Here is a 21,506-nt window from a genome sequence, read left to right on the forward strand (position 1 = left end):
TGTGTACAGTGGCAGGGGGCTCAGAAGGGGCTCCCACCCCAGGTATTCACCCTGGTTCTGAGTGTGTTTGGATCCCATGCTGGATCTTGTGCTGCCAGGTAAAGTTACTTCAGGTGTAGCTCAGTGTGCATGAGCATCTGTCACATAAGCAATTTTAGGGCAGTCATATTCCATTCCTCCATATCTGAGATGAAAATATTATTCAGGTGTTAAAATGCCAAAAAGAAACCTATTTTATCTCATTATTTCCTCCTTCTTGAATTCTTGTGTTTATTTCTGCCTGCCCTATATTTCAACAAGGTGACAAGAGAATGAGAAGATGTTCAGAGAACAGTTAGGCTGGGATGTGGAAAGCTTTCTTTATTAAGAGAGGTGGAAAAGTTTGTGAATGCTAAAGGAGTTTTAGAGGGGCATAAAAATATGCACTGTTTTTCAGACTGTAAAGCAGATTTTTTTTTTTTTCATTATACAAGAAGTTATTCATAAGAATTGCAAGGCAGAAATTGTAAAACTAGTTAAAGTCATATAAAACTAGTCATATAAAACTAGTTAAAGTCATATGGCACTGCATAATAAGCATGTGGAACTCATTGCCACTGAAAATCATTGACACCAAGAGAGCAGCAGGTTGTTTTAGTATTATTACTATTTTTACTAAAGATTAGATATATTAAATAAAAAAACAGATGTTGTTTGTCTTCCAGTTAGGTAGAGTTATGAAAAACAGCAGGTTTCAGGATATTACTGGCTGTTGATGGAAAAATAATCATGTGTTTTTATGGGTGAATGTGCTCTCAAAAGCTGTCTGTCAAAACAATTCCTGAAGTATTCAGCACTGACCTTTGTCAGGAGAGAGTGAGATGATGGACTGATCTGGCAGTGGTTCCTGTGTTCCTCTGCACTACTACTGTAGTCTGAGTGCATTTGGAGGAAACTAATCAGGGAAAAATAAACCATGACCTGAAGTAATTCTTACTGGAGTCTCAGTATATTAAGGGACCATTTCATCCACCTTGGAAATTGACTGGGTGGAAAATTCTGCACAGCACCAAAGGTGGAAGGAAAATTCTTTCTTGCAGGTGTATTTAAGTAAAGTTCTGCTTTTAGGGATTGCTGTAAAATCTGAAATATCTGCAGTGGATAGATCAGCCACCAGGTTTTTAATGTTCCACTTCAAAGATACCTGTGTGGTGAGCTGCATGAACCTCCCCATTTATCCATCCTGGAAGAAGGAAGAGCTGAGTCAAGCTTCCTGGAATTCAAAGTCAAGCTTTCAGATGTGCTGGTCATCAAAAGTTTTCCTGAGATTAGGGTGCCAGCTTTTGAGGTTTAGCATCCCTTAGAGAATGTGCCCAGTTCTCTGTGTTGTGCAGCCTACTGGGGCTATTAGCTCATGTGATCCTGTAATTATTCCTTAAAAGAAAGCACTGTCCTGTCACTGCTAATGTGCTGATCCCACTGTGCCACAGTGCTCTGTGACTGCTGTTATAATATTGCCACTGACACAATACACACTGGCTTATAAAAAGGAAGCAGGGTTTGTACAGATTGCACAGTGGTCCACAGTTTTGACTGATTCCTTCTGATGTTTAAAAATAAGAACTGTGTGAATGCAAATTTATTATTTTCAAAAACATCACCCTCCGCAAAGCCTAGAAAACAGGATGCAGCTGTTGCTCTTTGATTTGAATTGCAGTCAATTAATGTTAATGATTGGTAAATTTGAATCAGTCTTATGATTTGAATGAAAGAGTAGTCTAATTTTTTATTTTCATGTGTACATGATAGCAATTAAACATTTTTGCTTGTGTAACCCATTGCTATACTCTATGACATTATGCAACTGGGAAATTTGACCTCTGTTACAGCAAATGATAAAATATGAGTGCAGCCAAATTACTGCAAAAAGTTGAATTTGAATATTTTACTATCTTTCCCTTTAATTTCAATAATTTATGGCAGATGCACAACTTAGTATTGTACTTTCATCATCCTTCTTTTCCTCACCACTGATTGGTTCATAAATAGTTGCTATTTATTATTTATTTTGAAATATTTTCCTAGAAACCCCAGGAGATGGATCTTGTATCCATTCCTTAAGGCAAGTTGTAATATCAAATGCTGCAATAATAATAAAAAAGTAATACTGCTTTAAGCAAAGTCAAAAAAAAATGAAGCAAGTTATAGATTGCTTGCTTTCTGCTGACTAAATAATGATGATTTAAAAAAAACAAACCTCTATAGAACATAATACTGTGATAGTTTTCTTTTAGAAGGTGAATTAATAGGCACAGTGAATAAAGTCTGAAAAAAGGTCAATGGCAGAACAAATGACTCAACAGTTGTCTCAGTCTATTCAGTGGAGCATTTTGGCAGTGGGATCTCAAAGTCCATTAATTTATTCACGTCTCTGGAATAAGACAAGCAATCACTTTTCAAATTAACTGGGTTGGCATGCTTTGGGTAGTTGACCACCAGAAATCTGACTTTGATCCCTGAGTTTTTGGAGAGAGTTCTCAGTTGCCTCTGCTCTCAGCTGGATTTTAATAGAACCTCATGAAACAGCAACAGGTTTAGATAAACTCAGTGTGAATTTACTTTGCAAGCTTTGCTGACTTTCTCGCTTACCTCTGTTTCCCACCTCATGTTTCCTGCCTGGCTTGCTCACTCAGGCAGTGATGTGCCCAATTTCAAAGTATTAATGTTTGGCTCATCTTGCTCTCTCATTTCTGGACTATTGCACTCCAGGCTTCGTATGGTCCTGTTTCTTTTAACATCCTCACGTTTCATTAAAACAAACAAAGCCCCAACTCTGTCTCTTGGAAGCAACTAAGATTGCTGTGATGAATTACACTAATGACTGAGGGCAGTAAATTAATCTCTGCTTTAGACTCCAGTTTTTCCAGGGTTGCATGCACCTCAATGCAGGCAGAGGCTCTCAGCTGTCTCACTAGGTTTTCTGGACTCCTGACAGGTGTGAAAAAAATATTTAAAAGTCAGTAAATCCTGGAACTTGATATTGGAACAAAGCTAGCTATTTGGTTTGTTTTTACCAGAAAGTTAAACCATCAACACTATTGCACTGAATGGTCTCCCCATTTACCTCCACCTGCAGCATTTCTACTTCTCTTCCAAAGGACTGACACTCCCTTTCTCCTTATCTTCTCATCTCTTCCCCTGTTTCATCCTTTTTTTCTGTGTGTTTGAGCCAGACTCCATACAGGTAGATGTTTGCTGCTGGTGCTGCTTTTAAGCTAACACACTTCTCTTGTCTACATCCTGGTAGTGATCCCTTTTATTTAGCTCAGCGCTATGGTAAGCAGTCAGAAGTAGAATTAGTATCCATTCGATACATTGAGAGCCAGAGAAAAACCTGCATTTATATAACTGCAACTCTACAGCTCTGTGAGCAGACAATAAACACCAGCTCTTCCTTCAAAACTGTCATAGTTCTGTAGAAAAAGGGGATCTGGGTACACAGCTGAGCTCAAACAACAATGAAAAGGCACCAACTTACTGAGGCAAAATATCTGCTCCTGGAAACTCTCCATTGAATCATAGAATGGTTCAGGTTGGAATGGACCTTTAAAGACTATCTCTTTCTAACCCCCTCCCTCCCATGGGCAGGGACACCTTCACTAAACCAGATTGCTCAAAGCCCCATCCAAACTGGCCTTGGACACTGCCAGGATGCAGCATCCATCCCGGGGCAATTGGTTTCAGTGGCTCACCACTCTTATTAAAAATTTCTTCCTTATATCCAGTCTGAATCTACAATAAGGTCTTCCTAGAGCCTTCTTTTCTCCAGGCTGAACAATCCTGACTGTCTCAGCCTGTCCCTGTGGCAGAGCTGCTCCAGCCCTCTGAGTATTTTTGAAGCCCTTGAGGTGGGGTCTCAGGAGAACAGAGGGGCAGAATCCCCTCCCTCAACCTGCTGGCCATGCTGCTTTTGCTGCAGCCCATAATAATGGTTGGCTTTGTGGGCTACAAGCACACTGACAGCTCATGTCCAGCCTCTCATTGCCCAGCACCCCCAACTCCTTCCCTGTAGGACTGCCCTCAACCTCCCATCCCCCAGACTGTAGTTACACCACTGTTGCCCCAAGAATCACCGCAGGGGTGGGTGATTTAATGAAAGGAGATGCAAGTAATGAGCTTGAGGATACTTGGTATCTTTACTTCAGCCTTCACTGCCCAGCTGTCTCAGGCGGGTGTGCCTGCATATCAGAAATAGCAGCACAAGAAAAGGACTGAGTCGGGAGTCATCTCTGTAAGTTTGTGAAGACTGAGGGAGGTCTCTAGGGACTGGAAGAAGGCTGTTGGATATTCAGAAAGGCAGGAACAGGAATTAAGAGTTCTTCCCTTCGACTCTCAGAAGATCATTGAGCAAGAAGTTTTGGAAGCAATTTCTAGTCACATAAAGGAAAAAGTGGTGACTGGGAATAGCCAGATGGGATGTTTCACTGCAGATGGAGGGACTATGTGCTGGCTAGAAAACTGTCTGGATCTCTGGGCACAGAGTGGTTGTTAATGGTTTGTATTCTGCCTAGAGGCACATTCCCACTGGAGGAGTGCAGGTGTTTTGTATTGGGACATGCCCTGTTGAATATCAACAATCCAAAGGCAAAGGTGGCGTGTATGTCCACTATTTTGCGGATGATACCAAGCTGGGGGCTGCAGTCTGCACCTACGAGGGCAGGACTGCCACTCAGACGGACCTAGACAGGCTCGAGAAATGGGCTGACAGGGTTCCCATCAACTTCACCAAGGACAAATGCAAAATCCTCCTTGTGGGATGGCCAAATGCCAGAACAGGCAGGCGACAGCCTGGTTGGGCAGCAGCTCTGCTGGTGGGGACTCGGGGCTCCTGGCAGACATTAGGCTGAACACAAGCCTGTTCCAGAGCAGTCAGCAATCAGCTGTAAGTTTGTCCTGCCCTTTTTGACACAAAGGCTCAAACCATGACCCATGAAACATCTGAATGCAGCTGCTGGGCTGGGCAGTGGCTGATGAGATGTGGTCACCCCTGGCTTTTGCTGTCTCACCCATGGGGGTGACTGACCACGGTGAGTGCATTGCATAATTGAAGTTCAGTTTTAAACTCCATAGCTTGAACACATTGAGGGTTTCAACACAGGCAAACAAATGTGGCATGTAGTCTTGCTACTAGCTTATAGTGGCATAATTGATACGTTTTTCATGCAAATAGCCTCAACAATTGAACTAAAAATAATCAATATTAATTGATGGCTGTTGTCAGGCCTGTGTTTAGCTATTTTCTGTCTGTGCTGGATGGATATGCATGTATTTGTAGACTGTGCTCGATATTCTCTGACTATGAAATCACAGCAGTAGGTTGTGAAATATGTATGAAATTAAAATTTTGAATGCATAGAGGGCATAGAAGTATGGATGGCTGTGAGGCTTTGCTTTGCAGGACTATGATGTGCATTTCTAAATAGCTAGAAAAGCTCATCAGACCTTGCAAGGACAAGGAAAAAAGAATCCTTAAATGGCTTTAAAATCTAAGCAAATCTTACTGCCTTCCTTTCTCACTAGTGGATTTCCCCTTACTCTAGGCTGACAGTGCTTTAAAAGGAAGAACTTCAAGTTCTCACTTTTAAGTTTGGCACAGTTTTTTTCATGTTTACATGTTATTTAATTCTACCACTTGCAGGACTGGTGTGGGCAGGATGGATTCTGAGAAGGAAAAACCTGAAAGGCGTCAAGAAAAAGAGGGTGGGCCAGGTGTCCAGGAATAGTTTCCATCCTTTTTTTTTTTTTTTTTTTTTCCTGCTGATGCAAACCTCTAGCTGTGAGAATCAGATTTGGTTCAGCTTTTTGTTAATTTGAATTAAATCTGGTTTATGAAAATGGGGTATGTCATTGGTCTTGCCTTTCCTGTTGTGTTCCCTTCCTGCATTTCAATTTAGAGTAACAAGATCCAAACTGGGAGAGGCAAATGAAGAGAAAGTTTGGGTCCCTGGAATTTCTTTGAGATATATACTACATCTATATACCTAAGTTTTACATTTCTTAGTAAAAGAAAATAAAATAACACTGGGTAACTACTGGGATAGCAGTAAACTTGTCTGAGGATTGAATAATAAATCTCATAGTAAGATACACGTGAAAGACAGGGTCATGGTGGATAGTCCACTGTAATGTAATGTTTTTGTTCATGTTGTTTGTAATGCATTATTAAATGTTTTAGGTTTGGGGTTTTCTTCCTTTTTTTTTTTTTTGTATATTAATGAAACTATACTTTTGCCTACCCTGATCTTTATTCTGTAACAGATGAACAGATGTCTGTATCTCATGGTTGTTACAAGGATATTTGCCAAGGCATTTCAGGGCTTTTAGGCAATATTAGAAAAAGGATATGCATTATATTTATAGCCACTTGTATTCATTATAGAAAATAAATATTCATTCTTCAAAGCATGGAAGCACGGGGCTGCCCTCAGTTTAGTAAAGGCTGTGGTGTGTTGCCTAGTCCAGTTGTCAGGGACTGCTGTCACGTTGGTTAGTTGGATATTCTTTAAAGGGAAGAAAATTATTCAACCATGAACACAGTCCTGTTTCCATTAGAAGTTGTAATGTTCTCTATTTGTATTGAATTTCATTTGGGGTTTACATGCAACCTTTTTTAATAGGTCAAACCTAGGAAAAGAACCTGAAAGGCTTCACTGGAAGTTAAAGAAGAAAAGTGTTTAATTTCAATCTCATTTAAAGCATTCAGTTTGACTCCTAAATGTGACCAGAACAAATGTTTTGAGATAGATCTGTATGAAGAGTACTTTTTTTGTAGGAAAACAAGCTTTAATGTTGTGTGCCTTTTCTTACAGGAAATTAAAATGCATGACTGACAGTGAAACTGTGGCACCTGACTGGCCTTACTACAAAACCATTGATAGGATCTTATCCAAAGTGACAGACCACAGCGATGTGAAAATGCATGAAAGTCAGCAGCCAGGTCCTTCTACATCACAGACAGAGGCCTCGCTGTCTCCATCAGCTAAGTCTACACCTCTGTTTTTGCCATATAACCAGTTTACATATGAAGGAAGGGAAGAATGCTTTGAAGATGAACATTCAGAGAGCTCATCAAGCTTGCTTTCTTACAAGCTGAGGTAGCATCTATTTTCCCCTCTTTTTAGTATTTTGCAGAATGAACCAAATTTGCTGTGTAAAGGGAACACCCTCACACATTTTCCTCTAACATCTCTTGTATTTTTTCTATAAATCACAAATGAGATCTGTTCCCCAATCTCAGCCACTTTGCTGAATTAGGGCATTTTCTTTATTCCTTTATGAAAGACTGGAAGGGAGTAGGAGAACTGGGCAAAAAGTTGTATATTATTGCCAAAACTCAGCATGCATGTCACGGCTCACATCAGGGAGAGTGTTCATAAAAGGAGTACAGGCATGTTCAAGAGAGTCCTGCGGTGCAATCAGAGATATAACATACTGCTTAGATGATTTTTGGCTTGCTCTAGTTTTCCTTTTGATATGAGTATGAAATTTTTCTGGCTTCAGTTATTATTAAAATGGTGAAAAGATGCAAAATAAGTATTTCTGTGGACACAGAAAAGCTGCTTATGCAGTTTGAAAGTACATTGAAACATTTTAAATACAATTGAGAATGTAATTTTTTTCAAAGTAAATGCTAGTTTGAAATGCAAACATGATTCCTTCTTTTTTTGAATTTTTTTTTTTTTTGGATATGATTGGAGCTCCCTGGAATGCAGCATTTTAACAAAAGGCAGGGTTGTACTCTTGATACAAATTTTAGACTTTACTGGTCTCATTTTTCATCCAGAGTGGTGTGAAATAAGAGTTGATTACAGTTTTCTGGCAGTAAAAACGTTGATCCTAGAGATCCTTATCATAGGTCTGCGAGGCTTTAACTGTAACAGTAAAATTACCTGTCAGTCATGCAACTGTAAAGATGTTGTGCTGGAAGAAGAACCAACTGAGCAAGTTTGAATTATTGTTTCTAGACCTACTCTTGGATGAATAAAACTAAGGTAAATTCATTCAATCATTCAAGCAAATAATCCTTGAATAGCTGATTATTTTTTAAAACTTTTTTTTTTTTGGCAATGAATATTTATTAGAGTGCATAACTTCTGAACTATAGCAACGTTTTTGTTCCAAGCAACAAATTTTTTTTATCTTAGTTCATTGTAAGTAGTTGATATTCCTGATACACAAACTCACTTGACTTTAGGGTTTGCAAACTCCACAATCACATTTCAGATGCAATAACTTTATTCCAATGGGATTTACAATAACATTTAATATTTAATTAGAAGGTCACATTTCCACAAACATTGTGGAGCATATTCACTTGACTACTTGATAACATCAGGCTTTTTTAAAATGCTGGATGTTAAGTTTTTCAGCTTAGGGCTAACTCCAGGACGAGACGGATTTTGTACCATAAGAGAGGAAGGAGGTCACCACACCAGGTTTCACTACAGAACATAGACAGCCCTCACAGAGATCAAGTTAATCAACCCCAAACCCACATCTGTTGTGCCCACAGTTTGCAGGTGGACCTCCACTCTCATGTAGATGCTTTCATTTACAGCTAAAATGGACTTAAATCACTCACTAAATTATAAGCTCTGGAAATTTAGGTTATGATGCATTTTAGCCAGCTTCAGGTTCACTGGCTTGTTGTTTTTTTTTTTTTTAACTTTATCCAAGGCAATAACCTAACCTGTTCTAGTAAAAAGTATTTTAACATTGTTTGGCTAAATTTAGAAACTGCAGCTCATTTAAATCTAGCCTCTAGTGGCACAGGCTGGCTTTCACCTGGCTGCAAGTCTGGGGCAGGTAATGCCACTCACCCCCTGCAATGCTGCTCTTGCCTGCTTGGAGTGGCTGTTCTGGATGGCTCAGGAGGGTCTGGGGGCTGGAGGGAATGGCAGGGCAGCTCTCAAGATGGTCGGACCTCCATAACTTAGGAATAACGTAGGAATTCAGCCGTGCTCTTGAAGTCTCCACTATAAAAGAATTTTGTGCAATAGAATATTGTGAATATCATTTAACAGCAAGATAGTTAAACAGACACAAGTTAAAATACAGTTCTCCTGTTTCAAAAAAATGGAGAAGTTGAGCAGCAGATACCACATGAGAGATCAGTGTAATATTAGAGGTGAGCATTGCGATTGGATTAAAAATAAGAAACCACTTGTAATAATGGGGCATGTATCTGGAAGGAGAAAATGTGTTATTCCAATAGTCATAGGGGGTTTGAAAAGCTTGTCCAGCTTTGACCTGTTTAATTTAGGCTGATGAATGAGAGCAGATTAGGGAACCCTTTCTTGGCCAGAAGAAAATACAGTGCTTGCTAATGATACCACATGGGTTAAAATCACTTAGAGCTGCCATGGTAAGACCAGGAAGTCAATTCTTTTAGAGTTACTAATGGAAAATTATGAACTGAAGGAAGCAGTTTTCAGCTTAAGCAATTAGTGTGTCATCCTGTATTTGAAAAACACTTTGAAATAGCCAACAAGAGAGAATAGAATTAGCATAAAAAATTTGGGTCCATCTTGGCTATTTAATCAATGCCCTTGCCTCTGAACCCTAGACAATTGATCCAACAGATTCAAAAAGGGAACTAAAGACAATTCTGGGAGTTGAAATCAAAAGAATGCTTTAGGTCCTCAAGTTCCCTATTTTTCTACTTCACGGCTATGTAAAACAATTACTTTGAAACACATTTTGAAAAATACACACTCATACCTATATGTAAAATACAGAAGTTTTGCAGCTGTATATTTTTCAGCTTACATTATAGATTTTTTTTCATCAGTAATAAAAATCCTAATGTTATGGCAACCATTGATAGGGAAAAAATACTTTCAAACAGTAGATCTTCCTAAATAACTTAAACTTCTGAAAACTTTCCTGTTATTCCTTTAAACTCTCCAACGCAGCTTTAGAGTGTCAGCTTTGTGTTTTCTCAGTATCTTTGAACATAGCAAGAGGTTACTTGGCTATATAAATTATAGCTTAAAAAAAATTCAGTTGAATGTTTAGCTTTCATGATTGCGAAAAATGTCAAGTTTTATACTTCAGTCAGTACATACATATTGTCAGGCTAAAAATAGTTGAAACTGGTTTTCTTTGCATTCTGTTTGAAAAACTTTGGGGTTGGGACCTTCTTACAAAACCCAAATTTTGCTTGTTAGTGATAATACAATTAATGTGAGATAAAATTAATTTTAATTTTTGTTTCAAGTGTGTAGATGAGGAAAACATTTGGAATCCCTTTAAAGGGGCGCCTGCTATTTGCTTAGTATTGTTCTAACACTGCTCTAAGACTGTAATACAGTACAAAACATCTGACAATAATAGAATTATTCTATTATGGTCATAAAATATAATGCAATGTGGTGGAGTCTTGTTCTGCAGCTTAAATTTTTAAAATCCAAATTCCTGACACCACTATAAATGACTTTTTATCTAATTAAAACCAGTGTTTTTCACCCTGTGGATTAATTTATGGTCTTTGTTTTCGCAGTAAAATAATGACAGAACATAATTATACAGGCTGTGAATGTAGTTCAGACTTCATATGTTCTGCCATTTCTATTGTCCTGAAAATGGGGGTGAAAGAGTTACTTTCATAGGCTAAAAGACCATAATAAAACCACTGTGTTATCTAGTCTGACTTCTTGTTAGATACCATTTGAATTTGGTCATTCTGATGTGGAGCCTAGAAATATTATCCTTCCCTCAGCAGGGCACTTCTGCACTCAGGAGCCCTCTGTCTCTGCTGTCCTCCGCTTCTTTGTTTCTGTTATTTGTTTGACTCTGGGAAATATTAAATGTCTGGTCTAGACCTGATAAATTCAGAAGATGGAGAATTCACTCTTCCCTTCTTTCTAGTGATAAGCAAACCGTTGTTTAAACCAGTCCCTTGTTTCTAATGTGAATTTAGTGAATGAAACTTTCAGCTGCTACTTCTACTTACTTTTCTTTTCAGTATATTGGAGAACCTTTCAGTATTTTTTGCTTTCTGGCAAGATGGTTGTGTGCCATGATCATACTGTCTTTAGTATTTTTTTAATTTTTAAATGTAGATTAATGAATTTCGTACAGAAGGTTTACAATAGACGAAAAAGTAAGAATTTGCAACATGAATTGCCATGATATGGATTAAAAGAAGTGCATTACAACTTGTTGATGATGCTAATTTGGGAAACATCTTTGGCAAAGACTTTACTATTTCTAAAATTATGCTACAGCTATTTAAATCTGAATGGGCATCATCTACAAAGAAGTTTGAGCTTTAGGCTATGTGCATTATGTAGTACATCTTAACTCATTATGCAGGCTTGTTATCCTAGCAAGGTGCTTTGCCCAGCCTCCCAGCCATTTTTGTGGTTCTTTTCTGTGCTTCAAGATTGAGTCTCATTAATTCCTGAATGCATTTGAATGATTGAATGAGCCTAGTTTATCAGAAGATCCAGGTTGCCTCATCCTCAGTCCTTATGCTCTGAAGATCTTTATATAATCTCTAATATTAATATTGTTTATGTTCAAATCATTGTTAATTTTTTAAATAAAGAGACATGGATTATGGAGGTCTGCTTGGATTTGTATGTAGCTAAAAAAACCCAAACCAGTGAGAAACAGTTTTTGGGTGTTAAAAGCCATAAATTCCAAGAACTGATGGTGCTGGAGACCTGTTTGCCATGAAGTAATCAGAAATAAGGAAGTGTTGTTAGGGTTTTGTGAAGATAATACATTTTCATAAACAGAGAATTCTTTGTATTCAACTCCTGCTTCATTAATTATTCACACATGTCCCCGAAACAAGCCGTATTGGATGAGTGTAAGCAATCAATCAAGGAACTTTTAATTGAACAATGAATTAAATTGTTATTAGGTAGGCAGACAGCAAATACATTTGAGACTTCCCTAATACGTTGCCTGATTGTATCTGGAGGTTTTGCTTTGTTCCCCCTCATGTCCATTACACACAGTCTTTTCTGCTCAGTCTCCTAGGTGAGATGAAATAATTTCTTTCCCTTGGTTTGCTTTCTTGGAACCCTGTCTGTCTGTTTTAGAGCATAGCAGGGAAATAGCTTTGTGAGTTTCTGTTTGGAATATGCTCCCAATGCCAGAGCTCTTCCACACTTCATTCACGTGGTCAGAGGAATACCCGTGCCAATCTCTTGTAGGTTCTCTGCTGTAGGCACTGGAAGCTCAGCAGAAATGTACTGGCAGTTTGTGCAGAGGTCCTTACTTCCCTAGATCTCTTTTTCCTGAGGTTTTCCTCAAAATGTACCTTCAGACACTAGACTTGGCAAAGAGGGAGGTGCTTCTTCAGCAGCTTTTTGGATGCTGTCAGGATCTGCTGCACCCCAGCTGTCACAGAGGCGTTGGCTGCAGAGAAATGCAACACGGAGAATGGGCAACAGGAACTGATTGCAATCGTCAGTCATTGCTTATTTTTGTGCCTATACATTGGCAAAGTAGACATGCTCCTAGCTGGAACTGTTTGAGGATACTGATGCTGCTTCAGTTACTTGGTGCTGAACACATATTCCTATCTCTGCTTTCCTCTTGAATTTGTTATAAAAAACTACTGACAGAGAGGGGTCTCTGACATGCTGCCCAGGACATCTAGAACCTCTCAATGAACATTGCTTGGTATGTGAGGAAACACTTCAGTATTCAAATAACTCATCACTTGGGGCATCACTAGACATTTTACATTGTTTCATGTTGCAAGTGCTCTTTGCTCTTAAATTAGATTCTTTAGAGCCTTCTTTTGTAGGGCCCTTCTCAAGAGCTCCCTTTTGGCAGCTACTCTGCAAGAGGAGAGGTTTGTAAGTGCCAATTCTTTACTGTGAACTTGTGAGTGACCATAGAACCCTTTCACTATCAGTCAGTGGAGAGAAAAAGAGAATGGTACCATCACCAGAGCTAGGACTTTCTGAACATTTCTGAAATAACTATTTCTTTTCAATGAAGGCTAATTACCAAGTTGTGTTTGTTATTGTAAACAAATGTAGAAAGTACTTGGGAGACCTTGAAGAATCCTTGTGTCATTGCTTTTGGGGGCACTTCTCTGTGCTGAAACACAGTTCTGAGCGAGTACTCTTCAGTGAGTACGTTTTTAGTTATTAGCACAGTGCAGATACTGCTGGCACAGTAAAAATTTGCTGCTCTTTTCTCTCTGGAGCTGTGCAAGGCACTTACTGTCTTAGATCTACGGTTTCATGACTTACAGTTCTTTGATGGATTTAACTGAAAAACAGGTAAAATCCTTTACAGACTCTAGGAAAACACTTCAAAGATTCTTTTCTCTTAAAAATAAGGCTTATTTTTTAGATCTTTCAGTCTAAATCACTCCATCTTGGTTTTTTATGGGTTTTTGTTGTTGTTGTCTCAATTGAAATTAAAACCCAAACGGTGGCTACTGTTACCAAGAAAGACACACAATACTCAGTGCATCTCAGTACCATTGACAAGTCTCAGATTTTCTCTCTTATTCCTTATTAAGGACCATTCTCATCAGTGCTTACCTTGACAACACACAAGCCCTCTTGTGGAGTGAATTTGTACTGGTTGCAAGAAAAGAGGTCTTACCACAGCTACTTTCTATTACTGTATAGGGAAGAGAATAGAGATTAATCAGGTTTCCAACATTTATATCTTCTGTGAAGGCAAGTTTAAATTCAAAAGGTGACTTTGGCTAAAATAATATTACCACTTCAGAAAATTTCTTGCTCTGCCTACCAGAAAGCACACATTCTTTGCGAATGTGACTACGGTGATGGAAGTCTTGGAATAACAGATGAAGTGTTGTCTTACATTGCTGTAGATCTTTTCCATGTGCTTGACCTCTTCGGGAACTGCATTTGAAATAATTCTGGCCCTTAGAGTTAAGGGAGACATACAGAATTTAGTGTTAGCCAAGACCCATTCTCACAAGATTGTGAGACTGTGATAATTCCAGTGATCAGAAGTAAGCTTGACCCACAGTTTAAGCAGATTCACGGTTTGAGCAGAGCAGCATGTATTTATTTTATTCACATTTATTTAGTGCCACAAATCTGCTATATAGAACCTACAAAGTTGAGTTTATTGTATACCTTCCAAAGTAGATAGTATCTCACCCTTTTTGGGTCACTGCACTCTTAAATGTCAAGGGGCTTGTGTCTTTTTCATATATTTGCATTAAGCCTTTCAGGTGCTAAGGATTGTTTATCTCTCCTGCTGACAGATCTGAATGTCACAGTTGCTGCTGCACAAAGCCTGTCAAGTAGGATAAGAACATGAATCAAATTATGATACAAATCTGCCACAGCTGAGTGACCTCACCCCCACTACCTTTCTGCACATTAATAAAAACACATTCCTCAAGAGTTTAAGTTATCCTTATTCAAGGATGTCTTAAAATCTGCAGCATGTTGACATGGCATACTAGTCACAGCTGTACTATCTCATTATTGCATTTCACCTAGAAAGGATACTGCTTTTGGCAGAACACAACTTAGATTGCTGTTTGTGTCAAGGGACTTCAAGACACATCATCAGATATCTTTGATGTTGGGGACTCCAGTCTGGAGTTACAAAAAGTGTAAATGAAGACATGGTCTCTCACTTTAAGTTAGGAAAGGAGTTATCCAGCTCTATCTGGAGGTTCCTCAGATGTGTAGTACACTTACACATACGCCTTCTACTTGCCTTTCTTCCTCTTCACATTTTAGCATTATTCCTTCTTAGGCTGCAGGTTAAAGAGACACAGATCTCTGTGTGTGGTCTCACTTGTATGCCACATGGGCTGGTTTTGCCTGTGTTGCTCTGTCACCCCAAGTTAGAACAGCCATGTGACCTTTACACCTTCAGAGCACTGTCTTTATTACCATGTTTATCTCTCTTCCAAAACAGAAACTCAGCATGGTAAAACATAGAGGAAACTTAAAATATTCCCCAAATTCCAAATGGCAGCTCTGCATATTTCAGATGAGGCTGTGCATTGCCCTTCTCTGGACATGCTCCAGCCCCTCAATGTTTTTCTTGTCATGAGGGGCCCAAGAATGGACACTGGATTGGAGGTGAGGCCTAGCTAGTGCAGAGTGCAGAGGGACAATCACTGCCTTGGTCCTGCTGGCCACATTATTGCTGGCCCAGGCCAGGTGCTATTGGCCTTCTTGGCCACCTGGGCCACACCTGGCTCATGCTCAGCCACTGTCAACCAGAACCCCCAGGTACTTTTCTGCTTTTTCAGGATTTTATGTTATTTATAATGTTTTGTGGTGGAATATAAAAAAAAAGAGTGGTCAGTGACACTGCTGTGTCTTGACAGAAGGGCAAATTCTGAGACTCGTATTCTGGAATGGGACCAGCCTTACTGATGCAATGCTTTAAAAAACAAGCTGTAAGATACCACCACATGTAGCCATGCAGCACTTTCTCTAGACTGGGATGGTTATTGCAACTTTAAAATTAGAGTTTCAATAACCAGATAAGCCAAATGTCTCTCCCAGTACAGTGTATAAATTTGATGTGTAAGGCATGTCAAGATTTAAGAAAAAAAAAAAAAAAAAAAAAAAGCCTAGTATTCTGCAGGGAAAATTCTTATTAAAAACAATGAGATGTAAAACTTCCTTCCTTCCTGTCTCCCCTCCCCTCCCCTCCCCTCCCCTCCCCTCCCCTCCCCTCCCCTCCCCTCCCCTCCCCTCCCCTCCCCTCCCCTCCCCTCCCCTCCCCTCCCCTCCCCTCCCCTCCCCTCCCCTCCCCTCCCCTCCCCTCCCCTCCCCTCCCCTCCCCCCTTTTCTTTCTTTTTCTCTGTAACACTATGCAATAATACATTGAATACTTATGTTTTGGCACAAACTTGAGAGGGAATTTAAATATGTCTAGGATGTAGCTTGGCCAAGAATATGCTATCGAATTTTGGGTTCTTTCTTCTTATAAATATGAGTTTAATTTCTAACAAATATTCACATTTCAGAGCTGAAGAAAGACCAGTTAAGAAAAGAAAAATGCAAAACTGCAGTTTCCAAAAGAAGAAGCTAAAATTAATGGAAGCCATGTTGGAAGAACAAAAGAAGTTGAGTAGAGCTATGGAAGAAACCTGTAGAGAAGTGCGCAGGATCCTGGATCAGCAGAACATCATTCAAGTTCAAAGCTTACAGTTACAGGAGAGAATGATGAATCTACTGGAGAAAATGATCTCCAAGTCTAATGTGTAGTTTCCTTTGTGAATGCCTCTGAGATTACTCTTGCTATTATAGATAAACATTTATTGCACACCATATGTGTGTCTGTTGCCCTATTCCCACATTTTCCATGGAAATTAAAACCCTAGTGTAATCCTAGTTCAGCAAAGAAAACATAATGCAGGGCGAGAGCTATCCAGTATGATAAAATTAGTGCAATATATACCTAAGTTGAATTATTTTTATACAGAAAGGTTAAGGGATAAATAGCTCGGGGAACTGAAGTACTATTTATGCCTAAGTCAGGTATTGTTTTGCAAACAGTGGTGTTGTATATTGCTTCACATCAAGGACTGCAGCATAATCTGTTTTAGGAGAATGAAATAATGCATTTCTAAACATGGTTATTGCACCTTGACTTTGCTGATGATTTAACCCTGTTTTGAGACATATGCCTGATTGTATAAGTGACCTATGGTTCTTGCGAAGAGCTAGTTGGGACCATGAGATACATAATTTTAAACTCCATGCCTGATATGAATAGTACTCTAAAGTATGAGGGTAAAAATAGTCTATTAAAATACGTTTTTTGATATAAAAAGAAATCCCCCAAACCACCTTACTATATACTGAATACTAAAATGTATAGAAAATACTTGAAGTTGCTTTTGATATTAAACGTTTGATTTTTTTCATTATTAACTGGAATCTTGACTTAACAAACAACCAGCAATGAAAACTTTCGTTTATTCTCTATCACAAAAGAAAAGTATTGTACCGTGTGTATATACATATATATAATGTCTATCAAATGAAATAAAGAAAAAGTAGAAACTTACTCCTTATTGCTGGGCAGATAGTATGCTTTGGGATAGCAAAGAATACTGGGAATGATAACCACACTGAGAGGTTCACAGCTACTGATTGCAGGGTAAAGATGTGCTGTGCTGATGCCCAGATGGACAGGGATGCACCACACGAGGGAGCCGCAGGCACGGAGCATTGTACCCAGGGAACAGAGATGGAGCACCAGCTGGCGTTTGGCTCCTCCATGAAAGCTGACATTGAAGTAATCTTCCACTTAAATTCGAAAATTGGCCGACAGAATTTCCGATATGCCTTTTCCTTTTGTGTTCTCCTTAAAAAAAACATATTTCTGCCTGTTTTACTGTATAAGCAAGAGCAAAGGTTGGATTTCAGTATAAAAACTAAAGAATTAGTACAAGAAACTCAGGCCATTTTTCATTCTCGCTCTTGAATAATGTCCCCTCTTGAAACTTTGTCTTTGAAGGTGTTTGCATTCTCCTATATAATTTAAAGTGTTGTTGCCTATGTACAGGTGAGCTAAAACATTTTGAATTCCTGACACAACAAATAAATCTCTAATTATGCTTGCTGAACAGGATAAAGGTTATACTCACCAAGCAAATTAATATGTGGAAATATTTCTTAGAGTATCCTCCAGGTATGAAGATTAAGAATTATTAAGTAGCTAAATGTGGCCCATTCCTATAGAGTTTAATTAATGACAACAGGATAAGGCAAAGGCAGTAGAAGACTGAACTTGGAGAAAATGGGGGTTGCTGAAATTTAAACAAAGTAACTGTCCCTCACCCCACCTTTACTACAGATATTGCAAGATTGGAAAAATGCCAAGTTTCTTTTCTGATTCTCCCAAGAGTTTTACACAGTTCAAATGCAGATCTATCACAGATTCAGGTAGGCTTGTTCAGTGCTTCCTGACACTTTAACCTGTTTACAGCAAGATATAAAGAAATTCTCTCCTGACACCACAGGAATGAATAGTATTTACTGTTACTATCTACTTGAATAATATAGCAACTAAATCCAATTAATGAGCAATAACAATGGCAGCACAGCTGAACCTTGTACTGTAGAGTAGGTAGCCCCCCTCCTTCCATGTCATTACAGCTCCAGATCTGTAGGAACCTAAGAATGGAGAAAATCTTATTCCTTGCCTGCTACCACAAGGAGCCATGTCATATAATCCCTTTTGTAAATGTGTGGACCTGTATCTTAAAATGAGTTAGGTGTGTTGTCTCAAAAATTATATAAAGAGCTGAATTACAGACAGATAAATGCAGTTTATTAGATTGCTTCTAGGATTATTCCTGGTTAATTTATACCAATTTCTTCTTGTATCAACACAGATTTTGCTGCTTTATTTAGCATTTACTCTTGAGAGCCAGAGGTCATGCCTCATGCAACCCTTTTTCTGATGGATAATACTCTTTTATAAGGTAGTATTTTGATTACTGTTTTTGTTTTTTTTGTTCTTTTGAGTTCATGCATTCTAAAGGTGAGTGACCAGAATGATACATGTCATTCCAGATGAGACTCCAAACATTCTCTTACATAACTGCTTTAAAGGAAATGGTGTTTTCTGGTAGTTGTGACTTATTTTTCTATGTAACGTCACTTTAGTAGTTACATTTAGAAGTTCAATTTTAAATAATCATCTCTTTAACAAAAGGCTTTATTCTTATCCATGCAGATTACTCGTGTTCTAGCCCCGTTTTTGGCTAGAGAATTGTCGTGGTTTTAAACCAGTAACTAAAAAAATTACTTATTCAACTTCCTCTCCCTCCAAGCTGTCTTAAAGGTAAAGCTACCCCATGACAAGAATGAACACAGCAAAGCTATAAACAAATATTACAAGTTTCATGTATGAGAGAGCTTTTCTAATGGTTTTTGGCAACAAATTGAAAATTCCCCACAGTTTATTTTTGCTGCTGTTTCTTTTGTTCCTGAAAAGACTGAACATTTACTTGAAAAAATAGGTTGAGTGTTTTTTTGTGGGGATTTCTTTTTTTTGTTTAAGGTATTCACAGCCTTTTAATCTGTATGGGGCAGTTAGCTGTAAGTACAGATATTTAAGTATTTGTGATATTCAGACAAATTATAACTTGAAAGGCCTGCCTGGAATTAAAATTCTTGGTAGAATTCCTGGTTTTGCAAAACAGATACTACTTCTGTGTCTGTATGAGTAGGGAGCTGAGTATAATATGTATTCAAGGGGAGCACATGAGGGGTTACCCAAGTTTATCATTTTAACTATGACATTAAAGGAACTCCCTCATGGCTTCTAGAAGTGTGATCAACAAAGAAGCTGTAGCATAGGAAAACAAATTTCTTATTTTCAGGGCAGTAACGGGGTCAACTCCATTTGATATCACTTCCACCAAGTGAAGTGCTTGTATTACATATAGACACGCAGATGGTGCAAATGGAAAAATTAAATAGTGGAGGAAATACACTGCCTGGAGGCAGGTGACTTTGTAATTGATGTAACTTTGTAAGTCATGTGACACTAGGAAAAAGAACCTGAGGAGGCAGATGAGGAAATGACACTGAGAAATATGCAAGCCATTGAAAAGCAGATTTTGATGGAGGATGGGGAAAAAATATGTTGGACAAAGGGGAAATGTAAATGCCTCCAAAAAAAACCCCAGTAATGACAGCGATGAGGGAACACAACACTTTAGAAAGTGGAAATGAAGGAAAAACCTAAAACTGAAGGGGAAAACTTTGAGTATGAAAAACTAACGCTAGTAAAATTCTGTATATTTTGAGTAGAGAGCCCCTACAGATTACTTAAACAAGTTACAAACAGTGTAGAGCAAGGAGTGACAGTTTTTCCCACTAGAGAAAAATAGGGCTCTGAACAAACATTTGGAATCAATGATATTTTTCGCAGAGGAGAGAGGTTATGAAATTTGTAGGAGGATCTTGTTATAATTAAGCAGCATTTTCTCATGCTGGTATTAACAATTTGCTGGGTAAAAATGTTTGTAAATGTTTTTTTCTTTTTACTCCTTGACTTCAAATTGGAGAAGCATTCTAAGACTTCAGCTTATTTCAGGCCCTGACAAGTTTAACAGTTATTCACCAGACAAGGAGATATATTTATGGATGGGGAATGTCTTTTATCATATTCTCCATAAACTGCTCTCTTGAAAATAACAAAACCAGAACAAAAACACATACACAGGGTTTTATTTTTTCTCCCCCAGACTTAGCCTGCCCAATTCTGTGTAGGCAAATACTTTACAACTCTGTAGACTTACCCTAAGTTCACAGCCTGGTTCTGTGAACAGTTTCCTGTTCCAAAGTCAATGGGACAACCCAAATGAATAAATATATTGAAATCTTTATGTATATGTTTGCAAGATCAGTTCCTATGCTGATAATGTAATATGAAAGACAAATTTAAAAAAGAAATTTAGGAACATTTGGTGGTGTTATGTCAGCAAGTAAATACTAACCATCTGGTCTCTAGATTGCTAATCTATTTCCCCTGATTTTATGGTAGCAAGCTTCCTGTGTCTGCAAGCTTGAGACTGCATCATTAAACTTTTGTGTTGATCTTTTTTAGTGTTTTAACAGAAACATTTGAAATACTTTGCCATTTTGGGTGTGAAATTTTCTTCCTATGCATATTTTTTTTGGCTGGAAATTTTTCATTCTGTTACAATTTATTTTAAGGTGTTTATTGAACCACATTTCTAATAAGGATGAATAATTTCAGGTATGCTCTATAAAAGCAGACCAGTCATCCACAGTGAATGACATCCAGTTATGTAGGGCTGACTAATTACTACCTGTAATTAGGTTATAAGATCTCAGTTTGATCTGACTACCACATAGTACCAGGTTGAAGGGACCCTGGTCCAGCCTTTCTTGGCTTTCTTTGCTGCAGCAGCAGCACCCTGGTCACTCATACTGAGCTTGCTGTCTACCAGGACCCTCAGGTCCCTTGCCACAGAGCTGGTCCCCAGCCAGCCAGATCCCCACCTGTGCTGCACTCCTGGATTGTATTTTCTCAGGTGCAAATTCTTGTCCTTGTGGAACTTCATAAAGTTCTTGGCAGCCCACTCTTCCAGCCTATCCAGGTCTTCCTCCAGGGTGGCTCCCCCTCACAAAGTGCCCGCTTTCCCCCCCCCAGCTTGGTATTTTCAGCAAACTTCATCAGGATACACTTGATCTCATCCTCCAGATAACTTATGAAGGTATTAAACAGATGTGGGCCCAGTATTGCTCCCTGGGGGACCCCACTTGTCACAGGCTGCCAGTATGAATAGGAGTTATTTACCACCATCCTCTGGCTGTATCTGGGTAGCCAGTTCCCCATCCACTGCATAGACCACTTGTCTAGATCCTAATACATCCATTACTTTAGGAGGAGTCTCTGGGAAAACATATAGAAAAGCCTTGGAGACAATGTCTGTTGCTCACCCCACATCAGCCGAGCAGGTCATTGTGTTGTCAGAAGGTGATCAGGTTTGT

At 38.8% G+C, this 21,506-nt stretch overlaps 1 protein-coding gene and 1 long non-coding RNA gene across 8 annotated transcripts in view; one reads left to right on the forward strand and one right to left on the reverse strand.

The window, feature by feature from the left end:
• The window catches only part of MSANTD1 (Myb/SANT DNA binding domain containing 1), a 45,088-nt gene extending 28,054 nt beyond the window's left edge, over nt 1-17,034 (forward strand). For 3 of the 4 annotated variants that reach the window (XM_086889512.1, XM_023925586.2, XM_086889515.1), the window contains 2 exons: nt 6,849-7,133; nt 15,992-17,034. In XM_086889512.1, coding sequence (XP_086745638.1) covers nt 6,849-7,133; nt 15,992-16,232 — 526 coding nt within the window. In that variant the 3' untranslated portion in view covers nt 16,233-17,034. The remainder of the gene's footprint in view (nt 1-6,848; nt 7,134-15,991) is intronic. The other variant, XM_086889513.1, reaches the window with a different exon arrangement.
• The window catches only part of LOC111928235 (uncharacterized), a 29,380-nt gene continuing 8,214 nt past the window's right edge, over nt 341-21,506 (reverse strand). Inside the window, exons 1-8 of one of the 4 annotated variants that reach the window (XR_015286915.1) lie at nt 17,039-18,380; nt 14,151-14,289; nt 13,846-13,909; nt 13,557-13,638; nt 12,314-12,411; nt 8,859-9,014; nt 3,104-3,310; nt 346-2,967 (exon numbers count right to left, since the gene is read on the reverse strand). This is a non-coding gene — a long non-coding RNA (uncharacterized LOC111928235). Of the gene's footprint in view, nt 2,968-3,103; nt 3,311-8,858; nt 9,015-12,313; nt 12,412-13,556; nt 13,639-13,770; nt 13,910-14,150; nt 14,333-16,977; nt 18,752-21,506 lie in introns of those variants that run through there. The other 3 variants (XR_015286914.1, XR_015286913.1, XR_015286912.1) reach the window with 3 other exon arrangements.

This window comes from Cyanistes caeruleus, chromosome 5, assembly GCF_971803275.1.
Source record: "Cyanistes caeruleus chromosome 5, bCyaCae1.hap1.1, whole genome shotgun sequence".
NCBI classification, from domain to species: Eukaryota; Metazoa; Chordata; class Aves; order Passeriformes; family Paridae; genus Cyanistes; species Cyanistes caeruleus.